Source organism: Chelmon rostratus, chromosome 10, assembly GCF_017976325.1.
Source record: "Chelmon rostratus isolate fCheRos1 chromosome 10, fCheRos1.pri, whole genome shotgun sequence".
Classification (NCBI taxonomy): domain Eukaryota; kingdom Metazoa; phylum Chordata; class Actinopteri; order Chaetodontiformes; family Chaetodontidae; genus Chelmon; species Chelmon rostratus.
Genome location: NC_055667.1, coordinates 24,224,387 through 24,246,624, shown reverse-complemented (window position 1 = coordinate 24,246,624; position 22,238 = coordinate 24,224,387). Strand labels below are relative to the sequence as shown.

At 42.1% G+C, this 22,238-nt stretch overlaps 1 protein-coding gene across 4 annotated transcripts in view; it reads right to left on the bottom strand.

Annotated features, from left to right (window-relative positions):
• Positions 1–354: 354 nt before the first annotated feature.
• The window catches only part of acap3a (ArfGAP with coiled-coil, ankyrin repeat and PH domains 3a), a 95,957-nt gene continuing 74,073 nt past the window's right edge, over positions 355–22,238 (bottom strand). The window contains exons 16-25 of one of the 4 annotated variants that reach the window (XM_041945463.1): positions 11,814–11,883; positions 11,222–11,316; positions 10,899–11,116; positions 9,548–9,637; positions 9,214–9,303; positions 8,803–9,029; positions 7,310–7,419; positions 6,832–6,942; positions 6,668–6,729; positions 355–1,318 (exon numbers count right to left, since the gene is read on the bottom strand). In XM_041945463.1, coding sequence (XP_041801397.1) covers positions 1,212–1,318; positions 6,668–6,729; positions 6,832–6,942; positions 7,310–7,419; positions 8,803–9,029; positions 9,214–9,303; positions 9,548–9,637; positions 10,899–11,116; positions 11,222–11,316; positions 11,814–11,883 — 1,180 coding nt within the window. In that variant the 3' untranslated portion in view covers positions 355–1,211. Of the gene's footprint in view, positions 1,319–6,348; positions 6,943–7,309; positions 7,420–8,802; positions 9,030–9,213; positions 9,304–9,547; positions 9,638–10,898; positions 11,117–11,221; positions 11,317–11,813; positions 11,884–22,238 lie in introns of those variants that run through there. The other 3 variants (XM_041945461.1, XM_041945462.1, XM_041945464.1) reach the window with 3 other exon arrangements.

Below are 22,238 nucleotides of genomic sequence, written 5' to 3'. Positions count from 1 at the left end.
AGATTATAGCTTCAAGCTAATTCACATCTGTAGTCTCTTGGCAGGTCAGAGCAAAAAAAAAAATGCATTTATTAGAGGTTCAATTACTGTCATGGTAATAATTATAACAATCAAAGCCTTTATTTAAACAGTGAGGACCTCTTTTAACAGGGGTTTCATTAATATTGTAAATATCTTTAGATACTTGGCATCAGTGGTTATAATCTCAAACAGGATGTCAGGGGGAGGTTTTGCCTGACTCGTCCCACATTGCCACACCAGAGGGCGCTGTTGTTTAACTTCATGCTGTGATGATGTGCTGCAGGTCAGTCAACAGGTCAGGCCAACTCAACAGATTTCTCTTTCTGCGTGCGCAGAAACACAGACAATGTTTATTTTCAGTATCCCTGCTCACTCAGATATATTAGCACTTTTGCTTCTACAGCATGTACACAGTAACATAAGCACTGCATTTCATAGTGGTACTGCAAAGTACATTTAAACAAAAATATTCTGAAGACTACACCAGCATAGTCAACGCAAAAGAGAAGACACGTTTCACAACAAAATAAACTGCTCATCATGAGAAATAACACTGCCACTTCAAGGTGTTGATGTTGATGATAATTAATGATGATATGACACTGAATTCAAGTTTAAGTATGAAATATAATGGGAGTAAATGCATGCATGACAAACAGAACAATGTATTTATGTAAAATATTGATCAAAGTCCTTCAATGAATCAAACATTTTGATCAGGATGATGAAACTGATGCAGCAAAACAAATTCATATAAAAAAAATAAGAAAAAGAAAACAAGTGCTCGGCATTTTATTAAAAAGTTTCATGTAACGCTGTACAAAAGCAGAGAGGAAAAGACCAGCAGATCCTCATTTCAAAATAAAAGCTTGATCTAAGAACAGCACAGATATAATGCAGCTATTCTAAACACTGAATCATAATGAACAGCTTCACAAAATTGCCACAATTTCTTCACTTTGCTGCACTTTTAAGGCGAATTTGTAAATTTCTCTGAGGAATAAAACAGGTGGGTAACTTGTTATGATGAGTATGTGATCCTTCCTCTATCAGGCTTCTCCAAGTGGTTCAAATTTCAAGCTCGTGATCCCTTGTTGAACTGAAGCATCCTCCAGCTGTGACTGCTTATGGAAAGTGGCTGCTGCACTTTTCAAGTATGTGATGTCGCTCCTCCGAGGACGCTTGGCGGACTACCTGAAGGAGTGCCGGAAGTGCACGCTCCTTCGTTTCAGCTTCTCTGGGTTGTGGGACGCCATGTGGGAAAATTCCCGGAAGATGTCGAGGTATGTGGCGTCTCCTGCTGAAGAAAACAACGGGAAACACTGATGAAAGTGATGCCACTTGAGCACAGGGGCTGATTGTTGTCACTTTAGAGAGGAAAGGCCTGACTTGTTTTGAACAGGCGAAACATCTTTTATATGACAGTTTTGAATAGAAGCGGTGAGGGAAGCAGACAGCAGAGGAGGCCCGGGTAAGGAAAAGCTTCATGAATGGCACCATGAAGCTTTTCGCTCTTTCAACTCTCCAAATTCTGAGCCTTTACTTTTCTTGTGGCCATGGCAACCGCCGAACATACCAGCGTGACAAAGGCGGTCGAACCCTTTTGTGTCCCATGAGAGCTCCCAGGCTTGGCTAATTAAAAAGGGGAAGGAACATTCCTGGCCTTCCCTGTTTATGCATGTGTGAGAAAGAGACGGAGGCCGAGAGATCAGGGAGTTTAAGACTTCTACTAAATATGGCTTCTTGGGAGCACTTTATTTAAACCTGGTAACACAGTTTTCAGCACACTAGAACACAATATAATGTAGCTGTAAGCAGATATCAATAAATGATATGATATTTGAGTTTTTATGAATGATTTTTCCTCTCAAGCCACATTCTGTTCTGTTATTGATATTGTGCTTTTACTCGACTACATTTATTGACAGCTTAGCTACTTTACAAATGAAGATTGTTGCATTTAAAAGATATAAATCGATCATAAAATAAGATGATTGTCTAACTGATTGATTCATCAATTAATCAGTGGACAGAAAATTAATTAGCAGCTGTTTTGGTAACCATTAAAGTCATTTTTCAGGCATGAACATTTCATGTTTCCAGCTTCTCAGATGTGACAGTCTGCTGCTTTTCTGTTTAATAATTTTAATTTAGTTTTAATAGTTCTGAATTTTGCACTATTGGTTGGAGAAAACAAGCTTCCACCACAGTTTATAACACACCAGAACACAGTGTAATGCAGCTGTAAACAGATATGAGGGCATTTTTAAGCATTTATGAATGAACCATAACCCTCCTGTGAGCCATCTTTAACTTTATACAGTGGAGAAAAGTTACTAAATACATTTACTCAAGTATTTAACTTTAGTTCTGAGGTGCTTGAGTATTTAGGTTTTATACTACTTTATACTTCTATTCATTTACATTTCCAAAAGGTAAATACTGTAATTTTTAATCCACCACATTTATCTGAAAGCGATACTAAATACTTACTACAACAAAGGGTTATTTTCTATTACTACCATTATTTTCTGGATACATTTTTCCGTCTATTAAACTTTAGAAAATGGTGAAAAATGCCTGTTATAACAATCTAAAGCTCCAAAATATTCAGTTTCCTGTCACATCTGACAAAGAAAAGAATCAAATCTTCACATTTAAGGAGCTGGAAGCAGCGAACATCGACGCTCGATTATCACAACTGCGGATTAATTTTCTGTCAATCGACTGACTGATGAATCAGCTGTAAACTAAACTCACGTATGATTCATCCTTACAGATTGTGATACTTATGTCATTATATTGATTAATGTAGCACCTATCACGATGACATTATTAACTAAGTAAATATTTATTTACAAATGCGTTTCTTCATTGTCATGAAGACACTGTCAGTTGATGACGGCCATGAGATGCAGCTGAAAGCTCCGGAAGAAATCTAGTAAGTCAGCCTAGAATTATAACACAGTAAGAGTTTGTTTGTTTGTGTGTGATCATATATCATTAGATATGATTACAGGTATGTTACACTGTGTTATCAATCATTCAAAAACTGCTTCTGCTTCACATGAGCAGCAAATATGTTCTTATATCTGTGTACAACTACATTACAGTGTTATAAACCTTTATAAATGCTAAATGGGGGATTTAAGGTAAAGTTTATTATATTAGAGCAACATAATGTAATAATTCTGCAGCCTCAGTGGGAAAATATTCATTTGAAAGTCAAATATTAATATCTTTCCATGCATATTTATTTATGTCATGCTGTGAAAATCAGAGATATTTGGTCCATAATTAGTTCACCATGAAGCCATGAGTTTGTTAGTGCTGTTAGATGTAGAAAAGAGTATGGAAACATGAAAAAGACGACTCCGAAAAGAAGAAAAGAAGCAAAGGGAGAGGTTAGCTTTCAGCCACATCTTCCATTTATTTTCAGTAGCATTTGAAGAAGACACGGGGAGAAAAAAGACGCCGTTGAAACCAGACAGAGGTTGTAGCAGTGTTAATATGCAGGTTCTGTATATTTAAAGACAGTTTTTACAGATAACAGTCAGAGACAGGAAAAATACAAGAAAGTTAAAAATTTCATGTTAGAAGCAGGCAGTTAAAGTGTTAATAGTTTTTAGTTTATATACACAACAGTCGACTTGTTGACCACACTGTACAACACATAACCCGTCAACGGCTCGACGCGAATCACCGTGAGCGACGACATCATTCATCGAGTAAAGTCTGCTTCCTGTTAACCTTAGCGAGGTTGTTGTGTAGCTCCCACACTGAGTACTGCACAGACGAAGAAAAGGCTGGGTGTCGTGTTTTCAAAGTGCTCTGAATCCATCGCTGACAAGGAGGAAGGGAAAGAACGAGAGAGCTGCCGCGCCCTTTAAAACTCATCTCACTTCTAAAGGGCCTCGACTCTGGGACTGTGTGACAGTTATTGGGGTGGAAAAGAGGGTCAGAAAAGATTTTGTGGAAAATTTTAAATCATTAAATTTGTGTCAGAATCAGCTCATTTCAGTGAATTCACTTTTTAGTGCTGATGACCATCCACCTGCTACTCTTCAGGCTTACAATCAGGGTTAAGAAATTAGCGGTGAGGGTTTCACTTTTTAATAGCTCTGCATAATTTTCACAGTCCCTTATAATGTAAAAAAAAGAAAACAGTAAAAACATTTGCCAGCTCTCTGAAAAACTGTCTGTGGTCTTTGGCTTGAACTAAACCCCAACAGTCTACAGCATCTGCCAAACACAAGCAACGTCTTCTTTTTTCTGTCGGCTAATTTAGCCTCAGGAAACATAAAAAAAAAACATCTCATACGAGTGTCCAGCACTTTCTGGATCACTTCCATTCACTGTGAGCTACCAAGGGGGTCAAACTAAAAGCACTCATTAGGCCAAACATTATTTTAGAGCATAAACGAGATCATTAAATACAGTTTTGGGCAGCGAGCGGGCCGCCGTGTTCATTGTCATCAAGCTTTTTGCACGAACACCATCCAGCCAATGGAAGACAGTGAGAAAAGGGGTGTTCAGTCTGTTTGCATCCATTTCTTCCATGCACGGCTGTCATGATTTGGCAGTATATAATATGGATATCAACATTATTCAACAATACTAAATGTCAAGTATTCACATACACCGGGCACAGAAGTAAACCAAAGCAACAGGGAGACCTGGGCAACATCCACCCATGCACTATAAACAAAGGACAAATCTAACAGAGGCCTAGTCGTGATGCATTCGATACTATAAACAAACATTTTAACATACAAATACTGTATATACAGTAATACATGAGTGATTTATCAAAAACGTCCACCGTCCACTGCAGTTTGTTCTGCAGAATCAATCCAAGTGATTATATATTCTGAAACTGTGGAGTACTGGCTTTCTCATCATGAGAATATAATACTGGCGCTATGTGTGTTCGTATGTATGTGTGTGTGTGTGTGTGTGTGTGTGTGTGCGTGTGTGTGTGCTCAGCAAAATAAAATCTAACAAAATATATCCAGCTTAAAAAAATACCATCTGCATTGTTGTTTTCAACTCAATACAAAAAAATACAGAGTATCCGTACTGAAGTATTCATTGCACTATTGCTCTGGAAGCTTCATCACAAACGAAAAAAAAAACGCGTTCGAGTGTATTCCGAAAAAAACAAAAACCAAAATAAACGAAGAGCAGGAACAAAAGTCGAACCGCGGTCGGTCAGAAAAAGTGCATAATGTCGCTTTTGATTAAACATGAAAGCTTTACGTGATCAACACAGAGCGACGACTCTTCTTCTGTGATGATTTACTCTCAGCCACAGTCACCACGGCCTCGGTTTCCCCTCATGACTGCCACCACGTTAAAAGCTCCGCCGGCTTTTCATCTCACGTGCGCGGACGGCGGATCCTCGGGTTATTAAAGCAGCTCAGGTCTGACCGGTGAACTGGCTGCACCAGACAGTCCTGCCTCATCCCTCCACTCATCTGTGCTACAAGCGCTTTGTTTTGAAGTGAGAGGAGCAGCTGCTTCTGGAAGTGTTTCTTTAAATGACACCTTCAACGTTACTGAAAACACAGGACTCTGCTGCGTCATGTTCACAGCCCTGTAGGTTCATGCTATGACCACCAGCTTTAATTATTTCTCAGTTAATGAGAAATCACATGCTGTTTGTCCTTGTATGGCAGACAGCTCCAAATACTACAATACCCATGAGCCTCGGCCGCCGTTGCCATGGAGACGATTCCAGCTAGAGGCATAAACCAGATCGGTAGTGAATTTATAAACAGAAGATGGAGAGCTGCTGAATTCATCTAAAAGTGACCTAGAAATTGTAAAAATACGCAGCCCGCTGTTAGCGGTGCACGTAACAGAAGTTTAAGCTCTGTGATTGGATGTTCTGTGCTGAAATGCACCATGGGAGTCACAGTTACCTTCCACCCTAAAGGTTTTTTGTACACAGGCTTCTTTTTAACGCAGCTTTTAATCTTTTGCCCTGATGATTTAACCAGGAGTTTCATACTGAGCCAACAGTAACATTGTGGGTGGGGAAAACACACGATGAAGTTAAATGTAGCGTCGCGGGGACATGTGGCGTGGCAGGTCTTTGGTTCAGAGCAGCCCGTACCCTCCAAAACCTCCAAATAAAAGGTCAAAGTCGTTCCCGAATACACTGCTGATGACTTTATCTGTGGCTTATTGATTGCTTTGACGACAGTTCTGCTGGATAATCTTTAAAAAAAAAGCGGCTTCCCTGGCAGTGATTCGTCAACTCTGCGCAACATCTACGCTGAATTTTTGGCAACCGTGTGACATCATCAAAGGAGGTTAACACTGAGTTAGTGTGTGTGATCCTGAGCGAGGAGCTGAGTGCTGTGGTGTAAAGTCAGGAGATCGATATATATTCTGATATATCTGATGGAGAGAGGAAGTTAAGCTGGCGGTGAAAAGTCCCTTTTAGAGAAAACAAGTGGCACGAGCCCGCCGACATGTTTCCCGCAGTCAGTCATACGTCTGCTGGCACCCCTGCGCTGGCTTTACGCTGTAGTTTAACCCGACCGCACTTGATTCTAGCACTCGGCTATATTGAGACAGATAAACTCCTGAATGCATTTCTTATACTGCTGCTCAGTGGGGCTGCTGGCTGGGTATTGACCTGGTTGTCCGAAGGGTCCCTCCGACTCCCGCATCTCCTCATTCATCCTGGCCAGACGCAGCCTGACGGAAAGGAGGAAGAACAGAGGGGAGGAGGAGCAGAATTTAACAAAATAATCAAAGGCGGAGAATAATTGTGGAAAGCGTGCGCACGGATCGACATACAGCGTGACGATATCTGCATTGGCTTGCTGTACAGCTATACTCAAAGGGTCGTGGCCGTCCTCGTCCCCGTCATTCTGTGTAGCTCCTCTTTTTAGGAATAAACACACCTGCCTGGAAACACCACAGAGACAAAAATCAATCACAGCAAATCCAATCAGATCATGTTTAAATTCTCAAGGCTGCAGCTTTGTTTCACTTACACAAACAGTTTAGGTGTTTTCTCTCATTGTTTTGGTATCACTACTTACTGCTGCTGTTTCAGTGTTTTTTTAACTTCGTTCTATCTGTATTCTACTTCATTTTGTTTAACTCGTACAAGCACCTTGTAGAGAAACGCGCTCTACAAATAAAGTTTGGTTTTTGCATGACGCTCCTTGTGTTGGACACACTGAAACAGAGCATGTTTTACTGAAACAGAGGCTCCGAGGGACACAAATGCGTCGTGGAGTAAACAGCTTGTTTGCGCCTCATGACTCACCCCGTGTGTCCCAGATATGTGGCGTGATGCAGGGGGCCCCTCCCTCTCGCGTCTCTTTGGTTGACGTCGGCGGCGTTCTGCAGCAGGAACTCGCAGGCGATCAACGAACCCTAAAATAAAGTAACGACACCAGTTTGTTTGGCGCTGAGCGACAAAATAAATAAATCAAACTTTCAAATGGATTTTATTCACACATTCACAGCTGCTGATTCTTTGTCACCGGAGATGTTTCTGGTCATTTGGGTGTGTTTTGGAGGGAGCTGAGCTTTGCACAGTCAATAATTTTATGATATTTTTGTCTAATTCAACTTTACTCGACTTCTGGTTTGTGTCAGCTCATCGTCAACACGCAGTCGTTCAGAGTCTCTGTTTTGAGTCTTTTTCCATTTCTCTGTTTTTATTGAGGTGCAGGTCTCATCACCATCAGACGTATGGCTCCTGACCATATGCTGTTATTCAATTCTGACTTTATTCATTTAGTTCATTTTAATTTCAGGTTTCCTTCATGTACACTACATTACAGTACAGCGGATTATGTGAAGCTATTTAACCTACAACTAAAACAACCACATGCCACACAGCTTTTCTTACATTTCCTGGCCTGTAATATTTTGTCAATGTTTTGCAGCAGATGCAAAACAACAGTTTTCTGCATGCGTCGCTCACTGACGCTGACTGAGCATCATTAATCAAAACTGCCAGCTGCTGTTTTTATATTTTGTGGCTTAGTGGTTTTATGGCCTCACACTTTTAAAGCTATTATTGAGCATCTGTAATGAATGAATTTCTCCTCCCTGCCCTGCAGATGAGGGACCTAAACCCACAAATGGCCCAATAGCCCAGGAAACTGTAAATGTACAGATTTGTCATTCCTGACTGACTGCCCCGTGTTTGAAAGCCAATCAGATGGTGTACTTTGCTATTTATGAGACATAAAGGTAAAAATGCTTTGCTTTACTGCACCTGTGTAAGATGATCAGTGCAGAAGTCAAAACATCTGTCTATCACACTGACCACAAAATGTGCATGAGGTATTTGATTTGAAGAAGTACTCCGGCCATTTACTATTGGACTTGCACTTGCATGAGACAGATTAAATAAAATAAAAAAAACATAATAAATAAAAAACTCTGGATCCTACATTTCCCATAATGCAACTCAACAGTATTTTACATGACATCTTCTCTGATGGGTAAACACACATGCTGCAGCGTTCGTAACACAGGCTTACCCTTAAAAAGTTTAAGTCTCCAAGCCCAAAATGAGATGACCTTGATGACATCACTATGGCATCATCAGGGTTATTTTTACAAACTTGCACAAAAAGCTCCCCCAGACCCACCGAAGACATTAAACAGCTGTTTCCGATGCTGAGAGGTGCTAAAAACTGACCTTCATGTCTTTAGGACCCGAGAAGACCTTTAAGTCTTTTTGTTTTATTACTGAAACATCACCTGAGATGCTGATATGATTCGCTCCGTCGTCTGACTCACCCCAATCACTGCCTGTATGAGGGGCGTCTTTCCTTCGTCCTCGTCGTTGACCAAATTGACATCCGCCCCGTGGGCTAGCGCTTCAGCCATGACAGGCAGGTTTCGGGCTTTCGAGGCTTTGTAGAGCAGCGCGCCGGGATGAAGGTCCCTCATGTCCTCCGGGTCTGACGTCTCCGGCTCAGCCTCCAGCTCAGCTTCACCACTCGAGTCCTCCGACACCTCACACTCTGAGGACAGCGTAAAGAGGACTCATGTAGCAGGAACATAGGATGCATAAAAGCTGCAACTGGTCTGTACTTGCATTTGAGGAAGGAAGCAAATAAATATCAGTTCATATCATTTATGTCGCAGCATATTCTTTAAATTAATATCCAAGGTACTATCTGTTACCCGTTCCTCCACTGGACTCACCCTCTGTGACGCTGTCCACCACAGAGCCAAACACCAGGATGTCTGTGCTGCCATCTGTGCTGCCTCCCAACCCGCTGTCACTGCTTAGGCCTGCCGGACCGGGAGACGCCAGAACATGGACACATTAGTTACCGCTGTCTCTTTCTGGCTCATCGGGATTGTTTCACAGACACAAAATTATGCGAGAGCAAACAAAACAGAGCCTCAAGCATCTGATCCACAGTCTGGGTAGGAACCTTTTACAGTTAAAGTCTTGAGTGTCATGTGTGACCCCGAAAAGTGAGTAAATTGCCAGTTTTTTTGGAACAAATATTCAAAATAGTGAGTCGCTTACTTCGAGGCCCAGATCCTGTGTCAAAGTAGGAGAAGAGAGAGTCCAGCTCATCAGGACAAAACAGGGAGTCTCGTCTGAACTTAGCAGCTGCTGTGAGACAAACAAAAAGGCATTCGTTTAACCAGTGTTTAGTCCTAGCCCCAGTTTGTGCCTCTCATGTATTAACATTACATTTCAGTCACAGTGCTACGCATCCAGTATACCACAGGTTTTCAAACTAGAGACAACTACACACATCAACCCCTACACAACACCACTCATCCTAATGTTTCTATAGATTCAGTAATTTACACTCTGGGCTACAACTTGAGCCCCATTTTTACCCTGTATTTGTTCACAGTAAGCATTAAAAGTACGCCGAATTAGCTACCAGCAGGTTGTGTTTGTAATGCACTCATGAACGTATAGACAACTATCACTGGATTAATCTGATACTGAATAAAACTCAAAAATGTGATAATTCTAAGGCAAGTTCTGGATTATGAGCAGTGTCTTTTGTTCTCTGATTTCTAAGTGGATTTATGGACATTTATGCACGATGGCCATTGGAGATGATGGTATCCTTGAGTTTGTATTGCTTTTATGCTACACAAGAAAATGTTTGAATCTTTGAACTGAGGAGTCTAACAGCCTGAGGAAAGACGCTGCTCATTGTCTGGTGGTGCGACAGCGGATACTTCTGTACCGCTTGCCAGACGACAGCAGGGTGAACAGGCTGTGGCGGGTTTGTCTTTTAGTATCATTTGGGCTCTGCACAGGCACCTCACCTCAACTCACCGATATCACTGACGCTCAGGAGATCATGTTCTGTACAGTTTTAATCAAACCACGCCAATTCATAATGTTTCCATCAGGACGATTTCAATCACTCGTCTGTAAAAATTACCATGAACTTGGCATGAGAACTTTGCTTTCTTAAATTTCTTTAAGAAATACAGTCATTTCTGACCTTTCTTTCCCAGGATGGAGATGTCTGTGACAGGTTCTCTGTGATGCTGATTCCCAGGAACCTAAAACCCTTCACCTGCTCCACCTCGGCTCCACTAATTCGGGTGCTAAGAGTTTTAAGTACCTTAATTGCCTCCATGAGCTGTGTGCTCCAACAGCTGACTGTTCTGGTAAACAGCCAGAGGGTAAAACGGCCCTTTCACCTCCTGCATAATCTCTGCTTCTAGTCTCTCCCTCACAGTCTGATATACACCAATACAACTGATAATACAACTTAATTTTTTTTACTATATGCTCAGGACTGAGACTTGAATGTATGGTAATATATTACACAAACAAAGCACACAACAAACACAGGAGCCACATTCTTCAAAAAGCTCCATTCTGACATCGACTGCAGTACCTGCGGAGAGGGTGGAAGGGGAGGTGCTTCCAGGATCTTGCCGGTATCTTCTCCGTGTTTTAGGTACCGTGGTGGCGCTGTTGTGTCTCCGACACTTCTTCACGCTCCACCGCCGCTCCGACTTCCTCTCTCCGTTGATGAGAATCTCTGTGGCGCACAGCTTCTTCAGGAACTTCTTCTCCACGTACTTCGCCTTAATCCAAGCCTCCTTCTCCTGCCTGCAGGCGACCGCACAACACATGAAAGGCTTGTTCTACAGCAACAGATTTAAATAATGCATGAAATCATACTTGTATTTGTATGCAGTTTAGTTCTATTCCTACCTTGAACTGGACGGCAATGGTTTCTTTAGACCTTGTTCTTGGTATGAGCCTTCATAGATGTGGTTGATGACACTGTTTCCAAGCTCACACATTAACTGCAAAGCAAAGACGAGAGAAATAACATGAATAATCTCCACACTAAGACTGGTTCTAAAGGATGAGTTCAACATTTATGGGAAAAAAGCTTCTTCGCTTTTTTTGTCTGAGGGTTAGATGAAAGGATTGAGGCCACTCTCACGTCTGTATGTTAAATGTAAAGGTAAAGCCAGATGACAGTTAGCTTAGCTTAGCATAAAGACCAAAAACAGGGGGAAACAGATAGCTTTGCTCTGTCTTTTGGTAAAAAAAAAAAAAATACCCATTAGAACTTCTAAAGCTCACTAACTTACATGTTATATCTGGTTTATTTCATCTTTTTACAGAGCCAGGACAGACACTTCACCCTGCTTCCAGTCTGTATGCTAAACTAAGCTAACTGTCTCCTGGCTGCACCTTCAAATTGCATATCGCAATATCAAAACTATTCATTTAAGGGAACAAACTGCCTCATTCTCATCCTCAGTCCTGAGGACACAGCTGATTCAAACTGTACCTTCAATAACTCTGGTTCCCATGAGTCCAGTGTTAGTGAGCGAACCTTCGAGCAGTGAACTCCGAGACTCCTGCAACGAAAACAAGTTAAAGGATATGCTGTTTATGTTCTTTAGACAATTTAGAGGTGAAAGGGAAAGAATATGACTTTGTTATGACTGCGAGGCGACAGATGGTTGCCAGCGAGATAAAAAAAAAACCTCAGTAGCTTGAATTCTTCTAAAGTTTTCCAAATTAATAACACTATGGTGTCGCATGGTAGCCTGGTCTGAAAAGCTGCAAGTGATCTAAAATTACAAGAGCGTTATCCTGAGGCCGATGAGAGAAGCCTCTCCTAATGTCATGCAAATCACTAAGTTCCACTGATGAAGCTGTCTGGTATCCAGGCAACAGCGATACTGTGTTTCTCCCCTCCGTCGCCCTTCATGTCGACAAGAAGCCACATCTGATCGCGCCGTGAGAGGACGAGCCCCGAAAAGGGGACATGAATATTCAACAGGTGGGAACACACACAGGGACGGGGGCTTGTGGTTACATAAGCGGCAGTGATAATTACAGCTCAAAAATAACACACACGGCTCCTGAGGGAATGTTTTTCCCAGCGGGGGCTTCAAAACTAACCCCAATGTGATGTAACACAGGGTGATGTAACGGAACATGAGCGCGGTGCATTGATCTGGATGATGAGAGGATGTGTTTAACTGCGGCATGATACCCTCATTCGACAGCATTACATCACACTCGCCAGGATCCGACACTGAACTGAACTATTCAGTGGCTTGTGTCTCAGCTCTGCAGCCATCTTTATTGTCTCACTTCCCTCTCTCAATGAAACTTCTCAGTCAAATCCAATAAGCGCCGCGCCGCTCTTTAATCCCGTCGCAGCGTGTGTGGCAGACCGTGCTCGGTGCCTTTAAAACCACCGCGAGGCCAAGGTGACAGACAGCTGGCACCACTTCCTGCCTCCAGCGCCAGTGCCCACACAGCACATGGCAGAGGAGGAGGAGGTAATCACATCTTCTACTTAAGGGCCCCCTCCACTGAAAAATGTGTTTTTCTGATTGTTACTTTAATGTTTAAGCCTCACGTACATGCTGTACGTGCAGAGTTCGATCCTCGAGGGGCAACATTTGTCTGCGCCGCCTTAAATCTCAGTTTAACACGTGTTCACACCAGCAGGACCAACTGGAGCCAATCACGGTCCAGAGATGTGGAAACTTGAAGCCTCCAGTTCGCGTACACTGAGTCTCTTTGAATTAGAGACATCTTGTGTTCTGTTGTTAAACTTTTGAGATGAAACATTTGTACATTCATAGATTTTTCAGTGAGGCAGAGGAAGGCAGAGTATTTTATATGAGATCTTTAAGTAAACTTATCAAAACCACAATGTGACAATTAGTTTTCGCAAAAGAGCACTCAACCAATTTAACATTACTCTCCTGTAACATCGGACTTGCGATGGACAGTTAATAAAGATCGAAATCTGTGCAGCAGGACTGGAGATATCATCTTTTTTATTCCACACATTCTTCTTCTGTTTCAAATCCTTGGGCCAACATTACCCACAATGCAACTTGATCACTGGCATGAGAGATAGCTACAGCGGGGGACAGATGTCTGGTAAGCATCATTTCTAACTCCACACCCTCAAGTCAAGTGACATAATGTAAGAGCAGTTTATCTGATTTTGGACAGCTAAAAAGCTTTTTTTTTTAAGTTTTATTTACAGACCTGTCGAAAACAGATTTTTAAATGCAAAATCAGTGAATCTCTTTAAGTGAAAATAAAGACAATTATGAGCAAAAGTAAAAGTACTAACATGCATTAACACACTGCAAATACCAAATATTTGTAAGATAAAATGTCTTAAATCAAGGTTATATATGCTCGTTTGTTGTCTGAGCAGAAATATCTTTTGACCAGGCAGTTTTTATGTTAGAGCATTTCACTTGTTTCAGTTGTTGTCCTTAATTATCTTAATAAAATATTAGAACTTCTTGCTGAGATATTATTACTGGTTCTGAGTAACTTAACACTTGAAACTAGAATATCCAGAATTATGAAGCTGTTTGATCGACACTGACAAGTAAAAAACTGCTTTGTGGAAGTCAGAATTTCTTTGAATCCAGTCAAATGTCTTGTTTTTATTATGGCCGCACTACTTTTAATATAACTCTGGGTGTTCTAGACTAGATGTTTTCACTCGTTTTTAAAAATTTTGGAAAGAAATCTTAATAATAACTAGAAAATTCCCCCTGGGAAATTTTGAAAGGGACACGGGGTGCGTTCGAGCCGACAAAATTATCTACGTTTTAAAGTTTGAATGAAGTCTCTAGGAGAAACTATGGCGAAGCAGCGGACAATTGAAAAAGGCTGCAATTTGAGGAAATTTCCCCATTCATTTCTTATGGGAAATTTATCGCAGTTGTTTGCGTCTTACGTCGGCCTTCGATGGTCATAGCTCGAAAACCGTAAGAGATATCAAAATGTGCCGAGGGTCATTTTGAGCCGACAAAATTATCTACGTTTTAAAGTTTGAATGAAGTCTCTAGGAGAAACTATGGCGAAGCAGCGGACAATTGAAAAAGGCTGCAATGTGAGAAAACTGCAGATATCAGAGGTAGTCAGTCCCTGATTAATGAATTGCTCTCAGCTGTGTTTCTGTGGCTTTCTCCTTGTCTGTCTCTGTTGATCACCTCAGCTGTCTGTGTCTGCTTCTCTCCTCTGCTTCATGTCTCTGTTAACATGAATTAATGAACTGAATCAATAAACATGAATGGAGCTAATGCTAACGGAGCTAACAGAGCTAACACTAACGGAGCGAACAGCTAACGGTGCGAATAGAGCTAACGGCGCTAACGCTAACAGAGCTAACTGTGCTAACAGAGCTAACAGAGCTAACAGCGATAACAAGGGGGCGGGGGGATGGGGTTTTCATTATGCATTTGTCTGTGTGTGTGTGTTTATGTATCTGTCATTGTGTGTGACTGCGTATGTGTGTGTCTTCGTCTGTTTGTGTGTGTGTGTCTGCTTGAACTACACAAGCAGCCCAACCAGCTCCTACATGGAGATGTGTCTGGTATATGTGTGTCTGAATGTGTGTGTGTGTGTGTGTGTGTGTGTGTGTGTTTGTGTGCGTGTGTAACTTCTGCCCCACCTGCTGATAATTACCTCTGCACCTCTCCCACTGTTTACCTGTTCCTGTTCAGTTTTGACGTGCTGTTTTTAATCACTTTTTAGCTTTTGGTTTGCCCTTTTGGTGTGTGCATTTGTGTGACTCCTGTCTCAACCTCTTTGGCAAAGAGCTTTCTGAAGCTGAGTTTAACTGCTTGTTGGACAGAGATTGTTTTCAAACAATGCCCTTGTTTTGACTGAGCTCGTTAAGATAATCATTCTCAGGCTTGTTGTCCTGCAGATGTGTGTGCGTGGGTTATTGACCGGTGTGTGTGTAAATGACAGTTGCACCTGTTAAACTCTTCCCTTGAAAAGCGGCTTTTTCGCTGTCGGTTTCTTCCGAACAACTTGCGATTGTGTCAAAACCGTAGCTGCTATCAAAAAACCGATTACACTGTGAGATGCGGACAAGTCTGGGCCAGATGTACGTGTGTTTTATGTCCAGATATTCTTTAGAAAAATGACAAAATGGTCGACTTAAAAAGACTCTGCGACTCAGAGAACAGGAGTTTGTATTGTATGCAGTGAGATTTGGGTTCGGCGAACCTCCTTAACTAAATCCTCTGGTGAGAGAACCGTACCTCGTATCAGAGTGTACTATAGATCATCGGACTCCCGAGAACTTCCTGAGTCCGACCATCTCCTCGTTTTATTCCTGACACAACAACTTTTCGTTTTATGGCGATCTAAAGACAGGAGGCATTTCTGCTTTGCTCACAAAACAGCTCTGAATTTTAACATGGGACTTAATGGGAGAACAGGAGGGCGCTGGCTGCACAAAACGTCTCACTATTTAAATTCAGTAAGTCTCTCGGCTTTTTCGAGGACATCACACGAAAGAGGACAAGTTTGTCTACAAACTGATCCCAAAATTATGCGTGTAGAGTGTAATTTGTGGCCGTAGCGACGAGAAAAAGAGAAGATTTTCAGATCGTTTTTAGACTCTGTGCCACTCTAGCACGCACTCTAGCGCGAACATTCCGCGCAATACACACCCATTATAATCTCAAAATTTCCCGCCAAACGATCACTGTCATTGAACAGTGACTGATCAAAAACTATAGGACCAATCAAAATGTGGATGAACACACCAATAGACCAGACTTGGGTCTACATTTTAAAGTTGAAATGAAGTCTCTCGGTGAATGTATGCCTGAGCTACAGATGTTTGAAAAACTCCAATTTCAATCTTGTTTTTTTCGCCGGTCCCATTCATTTCTTATGGGAAATTTATCGCAGTTTTTCGCGTCTTACGACGCGAAAAACTGCGATAAATTTGAGAAAAGTAATAGCACACCGATCCCGAACAATACGCACGTTTTGATATATAATTTGCGAGGGTTTTCTCAAAGCTGCGGGGCGAGTTTAGGGACGAAAATTTGGAGGATGATGAAAAATAATAACTAGAAAATTCCCCCTGGGAAATTTTGAAAGGGACACGGGGTGCGTTCGAGCCGACAAAATTATCTACGTTTTAAAGTTTGAATGAAGTCTCTAGGACAAAGTATGGCCGAGCAGCGGACAATTGAAAAAGGCTGAAATTTGAGGAAATTTCCCCATTCATTTCTTATGGGAAATTTATCGCAGTTGTTCGCGTCTTACGTCGGCCTTCGATGGTCATAGCTCGAAAACCGTAAGAGATATCAAAATGTGCCGAGGGTCATTTGGAGCCGACAAAATTATCTACGTTTTAAAGTTTGAATGAAGTCTCTAGGAGAAACTATGGCGAAGCAGCGGACAATTGAAAAAGGCTGCAATGTGAGAAAACGGCAGATATCAGAGGTAGTCAGTCCCTGATTAATGAATTGCTCTCAGCTGTGTTTCTGTGGCTTTCTCCTTGTCTGTCTCTGTTGATCACCTCAGCTGTCTGTGTCTGCTTCTCTCCTCTGCTTCATGTCTCTGTTAACATGAATTAATGAACTGAATCAATAAACATGAATGGAGCTAATGCTAACGGAGCTAACAGAGCTAACACGAATGGAGCGAACAGCTAGCGGTGCGAATAGAGCTAACGGCGCTAACGCAACCAGAGCTAACTGTGCTAACAGAGCTAATAGAGCTAGCGGCGTTAACAAGGGGGCGGGGGGATGGGGTTTTCATTATGCATTTGTCTGTGTGTGTGTGTTTATGCATCTGTCGTTGTGTGTGACTGCGTATGTGTGTGTCTTCGTCTGTTTCTGTGGCTTTCTCCTTGTCTGTCTCTGTTGATCACCTCAGCTGTCTGTGTCTGCTTCTCTCCTCTGCTTCATGTCTCTGTTAACATGAATTAATGAACTGAATCAATAAGCATGAATGGAGTTAATGCTAACAGAGCTAACAGAGCTAACACTAACGGAGCTAACACTAACGGAGCTAACAGCTAACGGCGCGAATAGAGCTAACGGCGCTAACGCTAACAGAGCTAACTGTGCTAACAGAGCTAATAGAGCTAACGGTGTTAACAAGGGGGCGGGGGGATGGGGTTTTCATTATGCATTTGTCTGTGTATGTGTGTTTATGTATCTGTCATTGTGTGTGACTGCGTATGTGTGTCTTCGTCTGTTTGTGTGTGTGTGTCTGCTTGAACTACACAAGCAGCCCAACCAGCTCCTACATGGAGATGTGTATAGTATATATGTGTCTGAATGTGTGTGTGTGTGTGTGTGTGCGTGTGTGCCTGTGTAACTTCTGCCCCACCTGCTGATAATTACCTCTCTACCTCTCCCACTTTTTACCTGTTCCTGTTCAGTTTTGACGTGCTGTTTTTAATCACTTTTTAGCTGTTGGTTAGCCCTGCTTGTGTGTGTGTTTGTGTGACTACTGTCTCAACCTTTTTGGCAAAGCGCTTGGTGAAGCTGAGTTTAACTGTTTGTTGGATGGAGATTGTTTTCAAACAATGCCCTTGTTTTGACTGAGCTCGTTAAGATAATCATTCTCAGGCTTGTTGTCCTGCAGATGTGTGTGCGTGGGTTATTGACCGGTGTGTGTGTAAATGACAGTTGCACCTGTTAAACTCCTCCCTTGAAAAGCGGCTTTTTCGCTGTCGGTTTCTTCCGAACAACTTGCGATTGTGTCAAAACCGTAGCTGCTATCAAAAAACCGATTACACTGTGAGATGCGGACAAGTCTGGGCCAGATGTACGTGTGTTTTATGTCCAGATATTCTTTAGAAAAATGACAAAATGGTCGACTTAAAAAGACTCTGCGACTCAGAGAACAGGAGTTTGTATTGTATGCAGTGAGATTTGGGTTCGGCGAACCTCCTGAACTAAATCCTCTGGTGAGAGAACCGTACCTCGTATCAGAGTGTACTATAGATCATCGGACTCCCGAGAACTTCCTGAGTCCGGCCATCTCCTCGTTTTATTCCTGACACAACAACTTTTCGTTTTATGGCGATGTAAAGACAGGAGGCATTTCTGCTTTGCTCACAAAACAGCTCTGAATTTTAACATGGGACTTAATGGGAGAACAGGAGGGCGCTGGCTGCACAAAACGTCTCACTATTTAAATTCAGTAAGTCTCTCAGCTTTTTCGAGGACATCACACGAAAGAGGACAAGTTTGTCTACAAAATGAGCCCAAAATTATGCGTGTAGAGTGTAATTTGTGGCCGTAGCGACGAGAAAAAGAGAAGATTTTCAGATCGTTTTTAGACTCTGTGCCACTCTAGCACGCACTCTAGCACGAACATTCCGCGCAATACACACCCATTATAATCTCAAAATTTCCCGCCAAACGATCACTGTCATTGAACAGTGACTGATCAAAAACTATAGGACCAATCAAAATGTGGATGAACACACCAATAGACCAGACTTGGGTCTACATTTTAAAGTTGAAATGAAGTCTCTCGGTGAATGTATGCCTGAGCTACAGATGTTTGAAAAACTCCAATTTCAATCTTGTTTTTTTCGCCCGTCCCATTCATTTCTTATGGGAAATTTATCGCAGTTTTTCGCGTCTTACGACGCGAAAAACTGCGATAAATTTGAGAAAAGTAATAGCACACCGATCCCGAACAATACGCACGTTTTGATATATAATTTGCGAGGGTTTTCTCAAAGCTGCGGGGCGAGTTTGAGGACGAAAACTTGGAGGAAGATGAAAAATAATAATAAGAAGAAGAAGAAGAAACGCGCGGGATAGTAATAAGTGACTCGGGGCTACGCCCCGAGTCACTGGCTCCTGCAGCTATTTCATAGCTGTAGGAGCCAGTGACTCGGGACGTTGCCCCGTGTCCCTAACTAGAAAATTCCCTCTGGGAAATTTTGAAAGGGACACGGGGTGTGTTCGAGCCGACAAAATTATCTACGTTTTAAAGTTTGAATGAAGTCTCTAGGACAAAGTATGGCCGAGCAGCGGACAATTGAAAAAGGCTGAAATTTGAGGAAATTTCCCCATTCATTTCTTATGGGAAATTTATCGCAGTTGTTTGCGTCTTACGTCGGCCTTCGATGGTCATAGCTCGAAAACCGTAAGAGATATCAAAATGTGCCGAGGGTCATTTGGAGCCGACAAAATTATCTACGTTTTAAAGTTTGAATGAAGTCTCTAGGAGAAACTATGGCGAAGCAGCGGACAATTGAAAAAGGCTGCAATGTGAGAAAACGGCAGATATCAGAGGCAGTCAGTCCCTGATTAATGAATTGCTCTCAGCTGTGTTTCTGTGGCTTTCTCCTTGTCTGTCTCTGTTGATCACCTCAGCTGTCTGTGTCTGCATCTCTCCTCTGCTTCATGTCTCTGTTAACATGAATTAATGAACTGAATCAATAAACATGAATGGAGCAAATGCTAACAGAGCTAACAGAGCTAACACTAACTGAGCTAACAGCTAACGGTGCGAATATAGCTAACGGCGCTAGCGCTAACAGAGCTAACTGTGCTAACAGAGCTAACAGAGCTAACGGCGTTAACAAGGGGGCGGGGGGATGGGGTTTTCATTATGCATTTGTCTGTGTGTGTGTGTTTATGTATCTGTCGTTGTGTGTGACTGCGTATGTGTGTGTCTTCGTCTGTTTGTGTGTGTGTGTCTGCTTGAACTACACAAGCAGCCCAACCAGCTCCTACATGGAGATGTGTCTGGTATATGTGTGTCTGAATGTGTGTGTGTGTGTGTGTTTGTTTGTGTGCGTGTGTAACTTCTGCCCCACCTGCTGATAATTACCTCTCTACCTCTCCCACTTTTTACCTGTTCCTGTTCAGTTTTGACGTGCTTGTTTTTAATCACTTTTTAGCTGTTGGTTAGCCCTGCTTGTGTGTGTGTTTGTGTGACTACTGTCTCAACCTTTTTGCGAAACTGCTTTCTGAAGCTGAGTTTAACTGTTTGTTGGATGGAGATTGTTTTCAAACAATGCCCTTGTTTTGACTGAGCTCGTTAAGATAATCATTCTCAGGCTTGTTGTCCTGCAGATGTGTGTGCGTGGGTTATTGACCGGTGTGTGTGTAAATGACAGTTGCACCTGTTAAACTCCTCCCTTGAAAAGCGGCTTTTTCGCTGTCGGTTTCTTCCGAACAACTTGCGATTGTGTCAAAACCGTAGCTGCTATCAAAAAACCGATTACACTGTGAGATGCGGACAAGTCTGGGCCAGATGTACGTGTGTTTTATGTCCAGATATTCTTTAGAAAAATGACAAAATGGTCGACTTAAAAAGACTCTGCCACTCAGAGAACAGGAGTTTGTATTGTATGCAGTGAGATTTGGGTTCGGCGAACCTCCTGAACTAAATCCTCTGGTGAGAGAACCGTACCTCGTATCAGAGTGTACTATAGATCATCGGACTCCCGAGAACTTCCTGAGTCCGACCATCATCTCGTTTTATTCCTGACACAACAACTTTTCGTTTTATGGCGATCTAAAGACAGGAGGCATTTCTGCTTTGCTCACAAAACAGCTCTGAATTTTAACATGGGACTTAATGGGAGAACAGGAGGGCGCTGGCTGCACAAAACGTCTCACTATTTAAATTCAGTAAGTCTCTCGGCTTTTTCGAGGACATCACACGAAAGAGGACAAGTTTGTCTACAAACTGATCCCAAAATTATGCGTGTAGAGTGTAATTTGTGGCCGTAGCGACGAGAAAAAGAGAAGATTTTCAGATCGTTTTTAGACTCTGTGCCACTCTAGCACGCACTCTAGCACGAACATTCCGCGCAATACACACCCATTATAATCTCAAAATTTCCCGCCAAACGATCACTGTCATTGAACAGTGACTGATCAAAAACTATAGGACCAATCAAAATGTGGATGAACACACCAATAGACCAGACTTGGGTCTACATTTTAAAGTTGAAATGAAGTCTCTCGGTGAATGTATGCCTGAGCTACAGATGTTTGAAAAACTCCAATTTCAATCTTGTTTTTTTCGCCCGTCCCATTCATTTCTTATGGGAAATTTATCGCAGTTTTTCGCGTCTTACGACGCGAAAAACTGCGATAAATTTGAGAAAAGTAATAGCACACCGATCCCGAACAATACGCACGTTTTGATATATAATTTGCGAGGGTTTTCTCAAAGCTGCGGGGCGAGTTTGAGGACGAAAACTTGGAGGAAGATGAAAAATAATAACTAGAAAATTCCCTCTGGGAAATTTTGAAAGGGACACGGGGTGTGTTCGAGCCGACAAAATTATCTACGTTTTAAAGTTTGAATGAAGTCTCTAGGACAAAGTATGGCCGAGCAGCGGACAATTGAAAAAGGCTGAAATTTGAGGAAATTTCCCCATTCATTTCTTATGGGAAATTTATCGCAGTTGTTTGCGTCTTACGTCGGCCTTCGATGGTCATAGCTCGAAAACCGTAAGAGATATCAAAATGTGCCGAGGGTCATTTTGAGCCGACAAAATTATCTACGTTTTAAAGTTTGAATGAAGTCTCTAGGAGAAACTATGGCGAAGCAGCGGACAATTGAAAAAGGCTGCAAATTGAGAAAACGGCAGATATCAGAGGTAGTCAGTCCCTGATTAATGAATTGCTCTCAGCTGTGTTTCTGTGGCTTTCTCCTTGTCTGTCTCTGTTGATCACCTCAGCTGTCTGTGTCTGCTTCTCTCCTCTGCTTCATGTCTCTGTTAACATGAATTAATGAACTGAATCAATAAACATGAATGGAGCTAATGCTAACGGAGCTAACAGAGCTAACACTAACTGAGCTAACAGCTAAAGGTGCGAATATAGCTAACGGCGCTAGCGCTAACAGAGCTAACTGTGCTAACAGAGCTAACAGAGCTAACGGCGTTAACAAGGGGGCGGGGGGATGGGGTTTTCATTAT